The sequence below is a fragment of the Plecotus auritus genome (assembly GCF_963455305.1).
Source record: "Plecotus auritus genome assembly, chromosome: 7".
Classification (NCBI taxonomy): Eukaryota; Metazoa; Chordata; class Mammalia; order Chiroptera; family Vespertilionidae; genus Plecotus; species Plecotus auritus.
In genome coordinates this window covers 91,834,599-91,851,870 of record NC_137774.1, presented here as the reverse complement: position 1 = coordinate 91,851,870, position 17,272 = coordinate 91,834,599, and the positions used below count along the sequence as shown (strand labels likewise).

Below are 17,272 nucleotides of genomic sequence, written 5' to 3'. Positions count from 1 at the left end.
TTTATTGGGGTGACATCAGTTAATAAAATTATATAGGTTTTGCCCTGTGGTGTGACTCAGCTTGGAGCATCATTCCATACACCAAAAGGTCACGGGTTCAATTCCCAGTTAGAGCACATACCAACGTTGCAGGTTCAATCCCTGGTCAGGGTGCAACCAATCCATGTTTCTCTCCCACATTGATGTTTTTCTCTCTCCCTCTCCCTTTCCCTCTCTCTAATACCAATAAAAACATATCCTTGGGTAAGAATTCAAAAAATTATATAGGGTTCAGGTGTATAATTCTATAATACATCATCTCTGTATACCATATTGTGTATTCACCACCCCAAGTATACTACATATAATTTTGTTTTGCTTTTTTCATTTATTAAATTGTAAACATTGTAAATTCTCAAATGTTATTCCAGTCTATAAATATAATCATTTTTTCCAATGTAACAAATAATGCCGTGATAAACATGATGAATATTTTTTCAAGATAAATCTTCATGCACCTCTAATTACTTCCTTAAAAATAGTTTCTGAGCTTATCTTAGAAATATTTCTGAATCAATAGAAATAAGTATTTTTAAGGCTCTTGAGTTGCTGTCAAATAATTTTCCAAAAAGCAATTCATTTTTAACATTTCTTTGCAGCTCTCCCTCTATAACAGTGGTTCTCAACCTTTCTAATGCCACGACCCTTTAAAACAGTTCCTCATGTTGTGATGACCCCCAACCATAAAGTTATTTTCGTTGCTACTTCATAACTGTAATTTTGCTATTGTTAATGAATCATAATGTAAATATCTGTGTTTTCTGATGGTCTTAGGCTCTACAGCAGCGGTTCTCAACCTGTGGATCGCGACCCACAGGTTGAGAACCGCTAGCAGGGTCGCCTAAGACCATCAGAAAACACACATATTTACATTACGATTCATAACAGTAGCAAAATTACAGTTATGAAGTAGCAACGAAAATAACTTTATGGTTGGGGGTCACCACAACATGAGGAACTGTATTAAAGGGTCGTGGCATTAGAAAGGTTGAGAACAACTGCTCTATAAGACCCATTGCTAACCAGGAGAGAAGAGAGCAACTCTAAAAAGCACTGTGCTCACAAAAGCCTCTGAGGCAACCAATTCCAATCATATGTCACACGGATGTTTGTTTCTCCCTCCCTCCCTCCCTCCTTTCCGGTCTCTCTGAAAAGCAATGGAAAAAATATCATTGGGTGAGGATTAACAAACACACACACAAAATACCCCACATAGCTTAGAACTCAGAACTCTTGCTAAACCCCAGTGTCCCTCTGTCCCCATTTTTCTACCATCATTAGACAACATCAGCTCAATCTCTGCAATCTTCCACTGGCCAGAACGGAAAAACTATGGCATTTAATCCAACTTCACCTGTTTGCTGTGGCGTAAACAGTAGCCTGTACTTGTTCCAAACCATTTTAACAGAGTTATTAAAAACTCACAACAATATAAACCAGTCAGTAATAAACAGATGCCATGGTGATAGAGGACTGTCCTGCAGTGTCTATAAAAGCATCCACAATGAATACACCCCATCTACAAGACTGTGTATCAGCATAAACCACTGGCTAATGACAGTTTCATATTGCCCTGACCATGTTCTCTTAATGAGTAGGAAGATAAACTCCTCTGAAGCTGGCCTGACATTATACCATGCTGTCACCTGGGACAGGTATACTAGGTCACTCAAGGTGCTCCTGACACTGACAGTGTAATGCTCCCTCTGACAGACACTATGAGGAGAGCTGTGTACTCAGCTGCAGCGGGCTGTGGGGACACAGCTGAGTTTTAAGAACCACGGCGCCACTGCATCTGCTGTGGCTTCCTGTTAGAAAAGACGCCTACCACATCAAATAGTACACCTGTGTGAGGGGAAAGGTGTCCTCCTCTAAGCATCAACCCATACCCAAGTGCCTTAATGCATACTTATGCAATGTCCAGTGTAGGCAAGGTGACTGCTCTGCACTTGACCTCCATAAAGGGTCTAGGTAGTTCAAGCAGCTTTTTCCTTGTGACTTCACCACCTCAGCATATAACTTCTAGGTTTTCTGAGATGGGGAGAAGACTATGGGAGGAATCAGCCCCAGGTCTTAAATGCTTCAGGCCAGAAGTGACACATATTACTCCCTCTCAGAGGTTGCTAGCCAAAGCTAACCTCAAGAGGGATAAGAAATGTGGGGGAGCACAGAAATATGCAGTGAGCAGTAAGTGTCTGCCACAGGTGTGTAGAGCTTGTTCAACGTGATGAGGAGACAGCAGCAGAACTACTAGGAGTCTAGCTGCTCAAGGATTCATGACCTATAAACTGGACTTTTTAAAATACAGATATAATTCACTTACCATAAAAGTCACCATTCTAAAGTGTATAATTTAATGGTATATTCACCCATTGTGCAACCATCACTGCTAATCCCAGAATAGTTTCATCACCCCAAAAAGAAATCTCATACCCATTCTGGGCTTTTCTTCCCTTTTTTGCTCTGGAAATCATGGAAGAACCTCTATACTATGTATCCTTAACCCTAGGTTCCATTCTCCCCACCCCCACCATTTTCTATTTGTCTCATCTATTTTTTTTCCTAAATAAATACTATAACAATAATTAATATAATTAAGCACTTAAACTATTACATTCTACTATTTCATTTCATCCTTACAAGGCCCTCTGACGTATAGGAACCATAATTATCTCAAAGATTCAAGTCTGTGTCCAAAGTCAGGGAATTGATATGTGGTAGAAGCAGGATTCAAACCAGGGTAACTGGCAATAGAACCACTCTGTCATCCACTTGCATGCCCTTCGAAACCTTTTTAGAACAAGGCAAAGTTACAAATAGAAGTTGCTTCCTTAATGACCTGGGATTCATTTTGCAGTTGGCATCCTGGTTGTACCATCAGGTGAAAGTATTACTCAAAATTAAATACACCCTAGAGGCATGGTAGAAGTTGGTGTGTGGCTGGAGCTATCCTGTATTTCTGTTCCCCTAGTGATCAAGAAGCCTGGCATAACATGGTGCTCAATACATATATTTGCCCAATTACTGAATCAATAAAATCTTCCAAACCAGAGTTATCACTCCACACACAATGATACAGCATGCTGGCTCTTTAGCCATGAGCATCTGAACAGAACCGGTGCTTCCTTCTGAGAACTCTTGGTTCTGCTTAAAGTCACCCACTAAGGGGCAAGAAGCCAAGCCAGGCTTTTCAATTTTCATAGCAAAATGGCAGGACACTACTCATAAGATGTGCTTAAAAACCTCAGGACCTCCACTGTGACTGTCTGTTTCCTACTTCTGGCAAAGGGTCCCTCTGTACTCACTTTCCCGGATTCTCCCGCTTTACCCCTGATGATAAAATACATCACTCTGAATCTATTCTCTTGCTCCCATCCCCTATATCTGCCCTTACTATTATACTAGAGCCTAAAGTTCTCTGTCCTTAACCCAAGATGGGTCCCAGAAAGGGCTACTTACCTGTGGGTCATGCTCTTCTGTTCTTTAGAATATTCCCTCCACCCCTGCCCTTAAGCCATCATCATCCTATAGATCTTGTACACACATATTCAGTCCCAGCATCTCAAAGAGGGCCTAGTACACATGAAATGCTCTACAAACACCTGCTCAATCATAATAGCTTCCCTTGACTGATTTTTGGTACAATTACCTGCCTCTCAGGGTCCTTCTCTCAATGGTTTTGCTGAAAAGAGTGTGGGCCTTGACAGTCAACAAACTTAAAAGCCAGGTGAGCCATGAAAGAACATGGGCTTTACAGGTAAACAGACCTTGCTTCAAACCCCAAATATGCCATCTACAAGCCATGGGGGCCCTTTACTTATGACATTACTTATCACTCAACCTCAGTCCCCTCGTTGACCATCCACAGAGTTATGATCATCACATTGGACATAAAACATCCAACACAGGACCTGACTTACAACATACATTCAAAGGTTAAACTAGATCCCTTTTATTCATTTCATTAGAATTTTTAAAATAAATAAATTTATTCATGTTTTTGGCATCCAGGTAGCTGACCTAGAAATATCTAAATAGACGTAGACTACTGTGGGATGGGGACTCAAGTTCTTTCTCTTCTTAATAATTACTGAATTAAATTTTTAATAAACTATCAATTGCTGGAAGAACTTAAAACATTTACAATTTTACACCTACATGGAAAACTAAAATCCTATAAAAAGTTCAGGTGGCACCTTAGAATAATCTTGAAAAATACAGATAAGACTCAATATTAACAGTCAATATGCAGAAGAAAGCTTAGCAGTATACTTGGGAGAGAGAAAGCATAATCAGTCATTTATCTATTTATTCCTTCATTCACCCAGTTAGTATTTAGTGAATGACTACCTTTACACCTGGCATTGCTGCATGCACTGGCTCATACTCATGGAAATGATGAGAAGTTCCCTGTCCTCACTGAATTCACAGTCTACTCCAAGCATATTGCCATTAGGCAGAGGGAGATTTAGACTCGTTTTATTATAAGCTACGTCCATATCCTTTATGGAAGTAGATGGAAAGGGAAGAAAAACACAAAACAATAAGACAGTGAGGGCAATTGTAAATTCTAGAGCAAAGGAGGGGTGATAAAAACAGGGCTGTAAGCCCTGGCTGGTGTTGCTACTGGTTAGAGCATAGGCCTGCACACCAAAGGGTCACAGGTTCAATTCCTGGTCAAGGGCACAAAACTGGTCTGGGCACATGCAGGAGGCAACCAAGTAATGTATCTCTTTCTCTCATCAATGTTTCTCTCTTTCTCCCTCTCTCCTTCCTTCCCTCCCTCCCTTCCAGTCTCTCTGAAAAGAAAGAAAAGAAAAATCAATGGAAAAAATATCCTTGGGTGAGGATTAAAAACAAAAAATAGGGCTGTGAGATCAATCTAGCAATGGTACCATGGGCAGGTCTTCAGAGTGGGGAAGGAATTACGGACTCAGAAGGCCACTTATGGGTCTAGCACAACCAGGAAATAACAAGGGGCTACAATAAGGCTATGGCAGTGGAAAGAGATTCAAAGACAAAAACAATGAAAGGACAGCAACATGGTGGAAATCCAGAACGAAGACAGGAAAAAGGGACAGATGTCATTTGTCCTTAGAGCTTTAGAGACCTGGAAGATGGTGAGGTCACTAATTGGGATGAGATCTTGCTGGTGGGGTTTCCAGGTAGGCCATGGGCCATGGGCTTTTTCATCTCTGTTGTCATGCTAAATGACCTTTTAGAGTTTGCAAGTTATATTACCTAAGGAACGTCATCCAACAGGTCCACATAACACTGCAAAGGTTCCGAAACCAACAAATGCTCTTCCTTACAAGACCACAAATCCCTGACTCTATGCCTGGAATGTGTCCCCACCTAAATGCCCCCCACTCCCCACGCACAATTGGCTAATATATTCTCCTGTATATTCAAGAACCATCATCCCTCTTTGCAGTGTTAGAAACTGACCCTAAATGACCTAAGATACAAAATGAGCAAATCTGGGTTTAGAGAAGGTGAGAACGAGTTCATGTGTTCCTACTGTCCTCAAACCTTTGTACAGATCCAGCCTACTCAATGCAATGATGATGTGTGCTTGTGAGGATCGAAGTACTGCAAGATCATGGTGCTCATACATAAGCACCAAAGGAAGAGGGAATGTGGAAGGCTGATCTTGGCAAACCGGGTGGGGTGGGCAGGACCACAGGAAAAGGCACTAAAGATAAAGCTATGGGGAGATTAAAAAATGACTAAACATAATTCATAAATGTCACCTGGAAGTAAATTATATAAGTCCCACATCAGAGGGCACACTCCACAGAATCCATTTCCCCGTTATTACAACCAGGTAGACAAAAGCCAACTACTTCCATTCTATTTTTCTACCACAGGATGTCTCCTAAAGAATCCAATTCTCTGAGAAACAGTCCACAGCTGATGGCACCAGAGTTTGACCCAACATTATATTCTAGTCTTGAAACTGATTAATTTCTGGGAGCATCTGTACATTCTCTAAGCTGTGCACAGACACTGTGCAAAGGATATTAGAATGCCTCACCCTCCAGCACCACAATTACAAGATAATGCTTATATTTCTCCCCAACATAGTCATCTTTACAGGTAAAATAAATAAGCCCCCCACATCAGCAGTTTTCTCCATAAGCCACTCAGAAGGTCCCCCAGGTGCTTTGTTCAAAACATACCCAAGCATTAACCAAGCTGCCACACCAACCATGCATAACAGAGGCTGATGAACCTGGCTCCAATGGACCCAACCAACAGGAGCCACTAATCTTCAAAGAGCCATAGTTTGCCCTGGCCGGTGTGGCTCAGTTGGTTGAGCATCATCCCATGCACCAAAAGGTCACCAGTTCAATTCCTGATCAGTGCACATGCCTGGGTTGCTGGCTTGATCAAAGGAGGGGTGATAAAATCAATGTAGGTAGGGGGCATGCAGGAAGCAGCCGAAGGATGTTACTCACATCAATGTTTCTCTCTCTCTCTACCCTCTTCCTCTCTCTCTCAAATCAATAAAAACGTATTTTTTAAAATTCAAAGAGCCATGGTTTGCCCATGGGAAGCCTCTGCCACCTTCACACACACACACACACACACACACACACACACACACACACACACACACACCAACAGTTATACAATTAATGTAACCACCTCATGTGGGGAGGGGGTGGAAAAGGAAAAAACCTTTTAGGATGTGGAGCTCTAAAATGGTATGATACAGATTCAGGCAGAGTTAGATTCCCAAATGATGAAGTCACTCAGAGAGAAAGATATTGGACAAGAAGAAAGTCTGGATATTCAATACAGGAAAACACTTCCGTGCCAGTCACATCACTGGCTTATTTAAAGGCCTTCCCATCCCAGCCACCTTCCCTGTTCACAGCCACCTTCCCTGTTCACAGCCACCTTCAGGTAAGCCCTAATCACTCCAACCCTCATGCAAACTACACCTTACACCCCCCAGAAGGGGTGTGCCTTGGTGGGTTCCCTACCTACCCTCCAAGACCCAACTCAAATGTCACCTCTTCTCTGGGGACTTGCAAGACTCCCCCCACATAAGGACAGCTCATCCTGAATGCTCCCCAGCACACACCAGGCTCAGCACCAAGGATAAGCACCTCATATGTATTTATCTCGAGAATGAACTCAAGGCTCTGCCATAATTGTTTACTTTATGTTTGTTCCCCTTTCCCGCAGAGTTCGCAAGTGCCTAAACCAGGCCCTAAACATAGAAGCTTAGACCCGGAAGACCAAATAAGTGTTTTGTAAGTGTCATTCCACAGGACAGAAACACTGCCAAGGGAGCATTACTGCAGAAATATGTATAAACATCTCTGAGCTGTTCCAGGGAAGAAGGGGAAATAGTCCTTCATTCCTCACTTCATTGATGAAGAAAGTAAGGCCTGGTGTGGGCCACTCCCTGTATAAACTGCTAAGCTGACTGACCCAGGAGCTTCTCCCTACCTACCCAATGAGTCCAAGTTTCTGTCAAATGCCAGATAACAGAATTGTCCAGAAAAATGAATTTTGTTCTGTAGCCTATATAATAAGAATAATAAAGAACTGCCATTATCTATCAGATATTTATTTAAGTTTCTTACACTATAATTAAATGTACAGTGAAACATACAAGAAAGACATGCTTATTGTGCTTTGCAGTATTGCAAGTGAGGACAAATAATCATGTTATTAAGTACTTATATGTATTAGGAGATTCTCCTTCCATCAAAGCAAACAAACAAAAAAACAATCCTCTTAGAAAATGAGATACAGCACAAAAAGAGGAGTGAGGACCCTGGAAAAAGATGGCCCTGGATGAGGCCTCAGCTTCACCCTCACAACCTTGAGCAAATTATTTCATTGCTGAGATCCCTCCCCAGCTATGAAGTGGGCAAAGAAACACCAGCTTTTGGAGTCATTAGAAGAACTTAAAATATATACATGTGTATGTTTGTATGTGCACACACAGTGGGCATACATAATATAAATTTTGTACAGTCTGGCACAAATTTTTCTGAAATAAAGCTTCTCTTTTATTTGCAACTGGCCTTAGAATTATGAATTTTAAAATGATGAGTCTCTGTTGGTGGGAACATAACAAGGTATCATTTTTGGAGGGGAATTTGACAATACCTATTGACATTTAAAGTCACACCATTCTACAAACACTCTTCTCTCTCTCTTTCTGTCTCTTTTGCATTATTTTTCTCCGTAGGGGGAAAAAAGTCTCAGTGTAAGGCTATGAAGGACATTCACTGTCTATATTGCATATTTTTATGACATTCTTTTTTATAATGAGCACTTAAAATTTTTTGTAAACAGAAAAAAATACATTTTTATAAAAAGTAATTTCTCCATTTCATTTCTTCTGATTTTGTTTTTTTAATATACTTTTATTGTTATTATTATTAAAATATTTTTATTGATTTCAGAGAGGAAGAGAGAGGGAGAGAGACAGAAACATCAATGATGAGAGAGAATCATCGATCGGCTGCCTCCTGCACTCCCCACACTGGAGATCAAGCCCACAACCTGGGCATGTGCCCTGACCGAGAATCGAACTGTGACCTCCTGGTTCATGGGTCAACCACTGAGCCATGCCAGCTGGGCTGATTTTAATTTTTTAATGAATCTTACATAAAATAAAAAGTTAAATCCCAAATTATTTATCACCATTTGAAAAACCATATGTGTTATTTGTCTTCCCCCCACCCCCCCCCGCCCTCTACACACACACACACACACACACTAGACAATCAGATCTATGGGGGACTTGTCTGTTTTGGTCACTGCTATACCCATGACATTTCAAAAACTGCCTGGTACATAGTCAATAATTGTTAACTGAACTCACTTAAAAGCTCACATTGTTCCAGTTCTTTCATTATACAAAAATATTTGCCCAATTGCACAAGATAAAGAACAAGACACTCATCGAGAATTCATAATAGCAAAAAGCTACAAACCACATAAATTTTTTTCCAATAATACTGCTTACTAGAATATTCTGTCATTTTTAAAAGAATGAGGCTTTACCCTGGTAGGTGTGGCTCAGTGGTTGAGCATCGACCTATGAACCAGGAGGTCATGGGTTGTGGGCTGGATCCCCAGTAAGGGGCATGCAGGAGGAAGCCAATTGATGATTCTCTCTCATCATTGATGTTTCTCTCTCTCCCTCCCCCGGCTCTGAAATCAATAAAGATTAAAAAAAAAAAAAAAAAAAAAAAAAGAATGAGGCTTTAAAAAAGAATGAGTTGGTTCTCTACATAGTGATATAGAAAGACCTCATGTTAAGTAATAAAAAGCAAGCCTCAGAACAGTATGATTAGTTATATCTAAGTTTTTGTTTAAAATTAAAATAGTAAAAAGGTTCTGTTGTTTTAAGTTAAAAACAGATAATAAATGTTTTTTATATGCAAAGAAAAATATCTGGAGAATATATACTACACCACTAGCAGTGATTTTTTTTTTTTTTGTCTCAGTGAAAGGCTATGCAGGATGTTCATTATAGTGCATATTTCTGTAATAGTTTTTAAAATAATGAGGACTTAATATTTTTGTAAACAGAAAAATAGTTATATGGAAAGTCATTTCTCCATTTTACTGTTTTCTGGTTGTAACTTTCAAATGTATCAGACATACAAATTAAATCCCAAAGCACTAAACTGAGGTCCATGGGTTTGCCAAAAGAAACAGTGCTAGTGCCACAGCTGGAACTCAGGTTCCCTGACTCCCAATCCAGTGCTCTGCTCCTTCCTAAATCACAGGAAGCAGAGATATTGCAGGGACAGCTGGGCTCTCTGGAACTATTAAAGGTCTTACAACTATACAGAAGCTTCCATTAGGGAAAAAATAAGAAGTTGCTTAAGAGCTAAATTCTTATTAACTTAAAATGTTCATGTGTTTAGCAAGTAAATGTTCAGGATTGGTCAAGAAGTTCTGATTTCAAAGTCTATTTCCCAAGTACACTCAGACTTACTCAGGTCCTGATTTCAAAGAGGATCAAGCCAGTCATTGGCAGGTCCTAAAACTTCAGGTTCCTCAGGCAACTGACATCTGTGGCTGATTATAAACTCACTAGAGGCCCCATGCATGAAATTTGTGCACTTACGGGGGGGGGGGGTGTCCCTCAGCCCAGATGTCCCACTGACATGGAGGCGGAAGAGGTTCCCGCCACTGCCACTGTGCTCGCCAGCCATGAGCCCAGCTTCTGGCTGAACAGCACACCTCCCTGTGGGAGTGCGCTGACCACCAGGGGGCAGCTCCTGCACTGAGCATCTGCCCCCTGGTGGTCAGTGTGCATCATAGCGACCGGTCGTTCTGTTCGATTTGCATATTAGTCTTTTATTATATAGGATACCACCCAGGGGTAGTTACCTGCCTGATTCCTGTTGGCTGCAGTCAATGCTGCTATCTCCAGGTGCTGAAGTATAACTCTGGGGTTCCTTTTATCTAAAAACTACCTGCCCTTTTTTTTAACGTGCTAGACATGAAGAATTTTAGAGTTAAGACCACTCTGAAGTTTTCAACACCACAACACAACTGGAAGCTAATACTCCATTCTCTGAAATGCAGATCTGTTTTTTGGACTCTTGAGATAATGATTAAGCTATGTACCCAGTGAAGCAGCTTTCTACATCAGGAGTATGAGAAGTATGAGAAGCTCAAGAACTGACCACTCTCTCAAAAGGGAAATAAGAACTCCTTAGAGGGACACAAAGACAAGACGGTAATTCCTTCTGGGTTTTCTCCTTTACTGGGACTTTTGGACTGTTTCCCTGATCAAGCCAACCCCACAATCATTCAAAGGGGATTTGTGTAGGCAGAACTTGTGCATAGTTAATGAATCAATGGCTTCTCCCCAAACAGGAATTATAGGACTGCACAGTGAGGACAATGAATCCCAGAAGGTTAGTTAATTGCTCAGCTTAAAGGAATTTAAGTTCTCAATGTCACCCTCCCTTCAAGACCCTCTTTGGATCCACAGAACCTCAAACCTGTGGTGGCAGCAGAGTGGGCTGTATGTATCACTGCCTGTGCTACTGAGAAGGAAACAGAGGCTCAAGAAGTTAAGCGTCCTGCCAAGGTGCCAAGATTCAGACCCAGAACATCCACTCCAGCCTTGTCTCCCTTGGTGCCAGCACTACTCTCTAGCTTGGCCAAGCTCAGAGGGAAGGCTGCATTTTGGAGGTCCAACAGAGGAGGCAGTCACGTTCATTTAAATGGCCCCAATCTCCTCAGTACTGGTCACCAACTTACACAATGGTGATCAGTCTTAAGAAATAAAAGGCAAAATGCAAGGTCAAGTACCCGTCGCCCAGGAGACCTTGACCTCTTACCCAATAGCTCCCAAGAGCTAAGTAAGGGTGTCAAGGCTGCCCAGCAGAGTCCGGCAAATATCTGTCGCAGCGGCTGCCAAGGCACCTACCTGTGACAGGCACTACTCCCCAGGGATGCCTGGGCCTCGACCACACGCAAAGTGATTCCCAGAAGAGGCCAGGCTGCCCTGCTCCCTTGACTGAGCCCACCTGATGCTGCTGGATAGGATTCGGGTCCCATTCGCACTCATAGGGCGCCTCCTACGTGAGTTACCCCCAAAACTGCCGCCTGGAGATCCATTGTACCGACGGGGAAACTGAGGCTTGGAGAGGAAAAGTGGCTTAGCCCGAGGGTTAGCGCGGGCCCTGGAACCGGCGCCCTCTGACGCCGAGACCCGAGGGGCTGGTCTGGCATCCTCGGTTGTGGAAAAGATGACCCTCAAGCCGCCGCAAGGGGTCAGTTCGAGGGGAAGGTCCACCCGGGATGAGCCGAGGTTGGAGCCGCGCTTTCCGTGCCAGCGTCGGGTGAGACACTCAGCGACCCAGCCCAGCGCCACCGGCCGGGGCGGTCGCGGCGACCACAAGGCATCGGGCGGCGGAGCTACGGCACCCCGAGCCCTGGCGCCTGTATTTTACCAACCAGGAACCCTGGATTTCCCTCACTTACCTCGAGCTACTCCGCAGCACTCCCGAATCTGAGCCGGACCAGGCCCGCACCACTGAGGTGCTACCACCGCCCGCTCCTAACGCGGGGGTGGGGGCGTGGCCATCGGTGGCACCGCCCTGCCCAACAGGGCCGCGCGCTCCCGGGCCAGGTTTTCCCCCTGCGAATCCGTGTCCTTGGTACGGGCCGCTAGGCCACGCCCCCTCCGCGTTCAGGCAGGGCATCCGGGCACGAGAGCTGGCGCGTGGTTCTGTGGCGGGCGGGACTCCCGAGCGGACCGCTTCTCCTGTGACCCTAGTTGCGTTCGCTGGGCCGCTGCCCACCCTCTCATGGGTCACCACGGGGCCATGGCTGTGCACCGCGGTGTCTAGCCTGCTGTAGGTCGCGCTTGGAAGGTGTTCGCCGCTTTTTCTCCCCCGCGGCCCTGTTTCCTGACCCAGGCTACGTGCACAGGTGGTCCGGGTCCCTCCTGCCCGACCTCGGATTGGAATGCTGGCCTGCTTGGGTCGGGGGCGGGAAGTCACCAGGCAGGGGCAAGGACTGAAGGGACCAGAAGTTGGCGCCTCGGGTTGGAAAAGCCTGGCTGTTTTGGTCCCGGGTAAGACTCCCCACTCTACCCTCTACTGAGGTTCCCAAATTATAGGTGTCAAGGTACCCTCGACGTCGTAGGGCTCCTTGGGACAGCTTACGTTACAGGTGTCCATGTAAGAATGTCCAAACCTCATTTATTTGAGCCAAACAGAATATCCTGGAAGCAAGATCTCATCAGACTGAAAAATAAAAATAAAATAAAAAACTAAGAAAAATAACAGTTTGGAACTTCTTTTATGTATTTAGAATTAAGGAGGGAATGTAAGGAAGAGTGCATGAAGGTGGGAGAAAGCAAGGCGGCGATCTGATTACAGCAGCGATTTTCAACCTTTCCCATTCATCTCATGGCACACATAAACTACTTACTAAAATTCTTCAGCACACCAAAAAACACATTTTTTGCCGATCTGACAAAAAAATAGGTATGATTCATTCACACCAGACGGCTATTGTGTTGGTTGATGTTATTTTTTTATTTGACAGTCTAAGGTCAGTTCCTCTGACTAAGTAGGTATTGCATGTTTTAAAAATTCTTGCAGCACACCAGTATGCCACAACACACCAGTTGAAAATCGCTGGATAGTGAACAAGATTATGTGCCCTCCTGAGGGTGGCCATTGCTTTAGAACAAGCATGTCAAATTCAAAGGGGCCAAATAAACAAGGTTTAAGTTTTATGTGGGCCACAAAAAAACAAAAGCTTCAATTTTCATAGAAACATAGGTTTATTTCAATAGAGACATGCTGAATACAAAGGGCTGAAATAAATGAGTACTAAATGCACCAGTTAATAATGCAGATTTCATAATCAAAGAAAACACAATTTTAGCCAAAACCGGTTTGGCTCAGTGGATAGAGCGTCGGCCTGCGGACTGAAAGGTCCCAGGTTCGATTCCGGTCAAGGGCACGTAACTTGGTCGCGGGCACATCTCCAGTAGGAGGTGTGCAAGAGGCAGCTGATCAATGTTTCTCTCTCATCGATGTTTCTAACTCTCTATCCCTCTTCCTTCCTCTCTGTAAAAAATCAATAAAATATATTAAAAAAACAACAACACAATTTTAAGAGAAACATCAAAAATGCTTTATTCGAAGTAATGTCCATTGCTGGCTACACATTTCCCCCATCTTTCAGGTAATTTGTGAATAGTCCCAACAGAACTTTTCTTGTTTTGAGGCAAACCATTCAGAGACCCAATTTTCCACTTCCTCGTACGTTTTGAAGTGCTGTTCAGAAAGTGCATGTGCCATGGATCGGAACAAGTGGTAATCTGAAGGAGCAAGGTCTGGTGAATACAACGGGTGGGTTAACACTTCCCAGGCAAGATCTTTTAACGTGTCTTTAACTGGTTTTGAAGTGTGTGATGGTGCGTCATCATGAAGCAAAATTACTTTGCCGTGTCTTCTGGCCCATTCTGGTCGTTTTACCATCAAAGCATAGTTCAAATTGATTATTTGTTGTCGGTAGCGATCAGTATTAACAGTTTCACCTGGTTTTAGAAGCTCATAATACACTACACCTTCCTGATCCCACTAAACGCAGAGCATTGTCTTCTTTCCAAAGCAATTTGGCCTTGCAGTCAATGTTGATGGTTGACCTGGATCAACCCATGATTTTGTGCATTTGGGATTCTCAAAATAAACCCACTTTCATCGCCAGTCACAATTCGATGCAAAAAAGACTTTCTTTTGTGCCGTTGAAGCAACATTTTACTGATGACTTTTCGGTTTTCCATTTGTCTTTCGTTCAGTTGATGCGGCACCCATTTTCTTTCCTTTAAAATCTTTCCCATTGCTTGTAAACGATCAGAAATTGCTGAGCAACGTTTAATCTTTCTGCAAGTTGTTTTTGAGTTTGACATGCATCTTCATCCAATAATGCTTGTAATTTGTTGGTCTTCAAACTTTTTCTGTTGACCTGGACGTTCTTTGTCTTTCACATCGAAATCATCACTTTTAAAGCATTTAAACCAGCGTTCATAAGTATCTTGAGATGGAGCATGTTCACCATAAGCTTCCCGAAGTATACGATAACTGTTTCTTCAAAATAAAGTAATGAATTAAAATTTCCCACAAATGCTCTTTTTTTGGCACGAAATTCGACATTTTTAAGCGTAAAAATATCTATGATGTTAACACCTTCAGAAAATTTGACATATGAAGTTTTGAAGCTTGTCAATACAACAAAATAGCATACATATCAAATCGCATATATATCAACATATGTGTAACTCCACCTATTGAAAAAAATCTGCATTCTTAACCAGTACACCTGGTAATTGTTAACATAAAATAATAGAACATTTTAATAAAAATTAATATTTTTTCTTGAACATTAACTTACCAGTCACTGAATAACTGCACAAATTAATAAGCGTAATGCAAACAAACGTATTTTTTTTGTTCTCCAAAAGTGAAATATTGCCTGTTGTGCACACTAAACAAGTCAGTCCAAGACTAATGACGTGGCAATCGGCTGCTAAAATATTCACTGTTAGTATTAGTGGAGAGAAATGGTGCGCCTGCACATAAGGCGCCTAAGGCAGTGGTCGGCAAACTCATCAGTCAGCAAAGCCAAATATCAACAGTACAACGATTGAAATTTCTTTTGAGAGCCAAATTTTTTAAACTTAAACTTCTTCTAACACCACTTCTTCAACATAGACTCGCCCAGGCCATGGTATTTTGTGGAAGAGCCACACTCAAGGAGCCAAAGAGCCGCATGTGGCTCACGAGCCGCAGTTTGCCGACCACTGGCCTAAGGGAAATGAATGCAACATGATTATAGTAATCAGTCATCAATGAACACTGTAGTTCGTTATTAATAACTAGAGGCCTGGTGCACAAAAATGTGTGCACTGGGGGGGGGGCGCGGGGGGGGGGTCCCTTAGCCCGGCCTGTGCCCTCTCAAAGTTCGACCTCTCACAATTCGGGACCCCTTGCTCTTTACTGCCCACCTGCTCGCTGCTCCTTAGCACTGCATCTGCTGCAGAGGCGGGAGAGGCTCCCTCCAGTCTCTGCACTCTCCAGCAGCAAGCAGCTTCTGGCTGAGCAGTGCTCCCCCTGTGGAAGCGCACTGACCACCAGGGGGCAGCTCCTGCATTGAGCATCTGCCCCCTGGTGGTCAGTACACATCATTGTGACCAGTCGTTCCGCCATTCAGTCAATTTGCATATTAGGCTTTTATTATATAGGATAATGTATAACAGGATATTGTAAAAATTAAGTTATGAAATTTTTATTAAAACATTTCTTACATATTGGCTGGGCTGCAAAAATATTCATTGTGGGCCACAAGTTTGACATGCTTGATTTAGAAGGAGAGGTTTGAAAGGGGACATTTCAGCACTGTGTTCATCTAGATGCACAAAAACAATGGACAGGATTTGCTTACAGCAAAGATAAGCCTTTTAACCAAGCAGTTATATATGCCTGGGGCTTGACCATGATCTGCCCAGTTAGGAATTTATGATCAGATCATCTTGTGAGGTTACTTTCTATAGAACCTCTTTTTCATCCACATAAGGTGTTGAGGATTAGGTGATATAACTCCTGAAGGACTTAGCGCAGTGCGATAGTAAGTTCTCTAGAAGTATGTCATTGCTATCATTATTACTACAGGCTGCGCTGGACATTTCTTTTGGAACAGTGGGCAACTCGTTTCATTCAGAGCTGATTCTCTTTCTTTGAAAACAGGACCAACCAACTGACAACCAAATACTTTGAAAATAGTAAAGTCCTGTATAGAGGGAATTATTATGGTGGCCCATTTCAGGTTTTCTGTAACCAGGAACCAGTCCTTCCAACAGGTTTGATGAATATAATAGCCTTCAGGATGGGGCACACCCTGTCCAACTAAGGGACTAAACATGTAACTCCTATACTATTTCCTCAAGAGAGTAGTGGGGAAATTCATCACCCAGATCTCTGATACGCCCACCTTTTCAACACCTTGTTGACCATCTCCTCTGAGTGTCCCAGTGAGATCTCAAATGGGACACTCACAGGACACTTTGTGGATCCTTGCACCTGCTCTATGAAGCCAGACTTATTCATAACACAGAGTGCTGCCTCTCTCTAATAATAGCATCCCTGAGTCAGGAAATAGGATTCTTCTGTTGCTTTTTCCCATTGAACCAGTAATTGAACCCTATGAATTCTATCTCCAGGACCTCCCCACCTCACCTTTTCTGCTGCCCCAGCCCTAATTCAGTCCTACCTGAAGGGTTGGCCTTTCAACTGGATGACCTCAGCAGTTAGTGACTGCATGCCACCTCCAGTTTCTTCTACACCCACTGCTAAGAAAACTTCCCCATACACGTACTACTGTGCTCACTGTCCCCATACGCGTACTACTGTGCTCACTGTCCCCATATACGTACTACTGTGCTCACTGTGCTCACTGTCCCCATATGCGTACTACTGTGCTTACTGTCCCCATATACGTACTACTGTGCTCACTGTGCTCACTGTCCCCATATGCGTACTACTGTGCTCACTGTCCCCATATACGTACTACTGTGCTCACTGTGCTCACTGTCCCCATATGCGTACTACTGTGCTTACTGTCCCCATATACGTACTACTGTGCTCACTGTGCTCACTGTCCCCATATGCGTACTACTGTGCTCACTGTCCCCATATACGTACTACTGTGCTCACTG

The 17,272-nt window shown here is 43.1% G+C and overlaps 1 protein-coding gene across 2 annotated transcripts in view; it reads right to left on the bottom strand.

Annotated features, from left to right (window-relative positions):
• POR (cytochrome p450 oxidoreductase) overlaps window positions 1–17,272 on the bottom strand; it is a 118,379-nt gene that overhangs the window by 52,841 nt on the left and 48,266 nt on the right. Inside the window, exon 1 of one of the 2 annotated variants that reach the window (XM_080680942.1) lies at window positions 12,025–12,788. The exons of the other annotated variant lie outside the window; for it this stretch is intronic. Within the exon in view, the coding sequence (XP_080537068.1) occupies window positions 12,025–12,245 (221 nt within the window). The 5' untranslated portion in view covers window positions 12,246–12,788. Of the gene's footprint in view, window positions 1–12,024; window positions 12,789–17,272 lie in introns of those variants that run through there. 2 annotated transcript variants of the gene reach the window in all.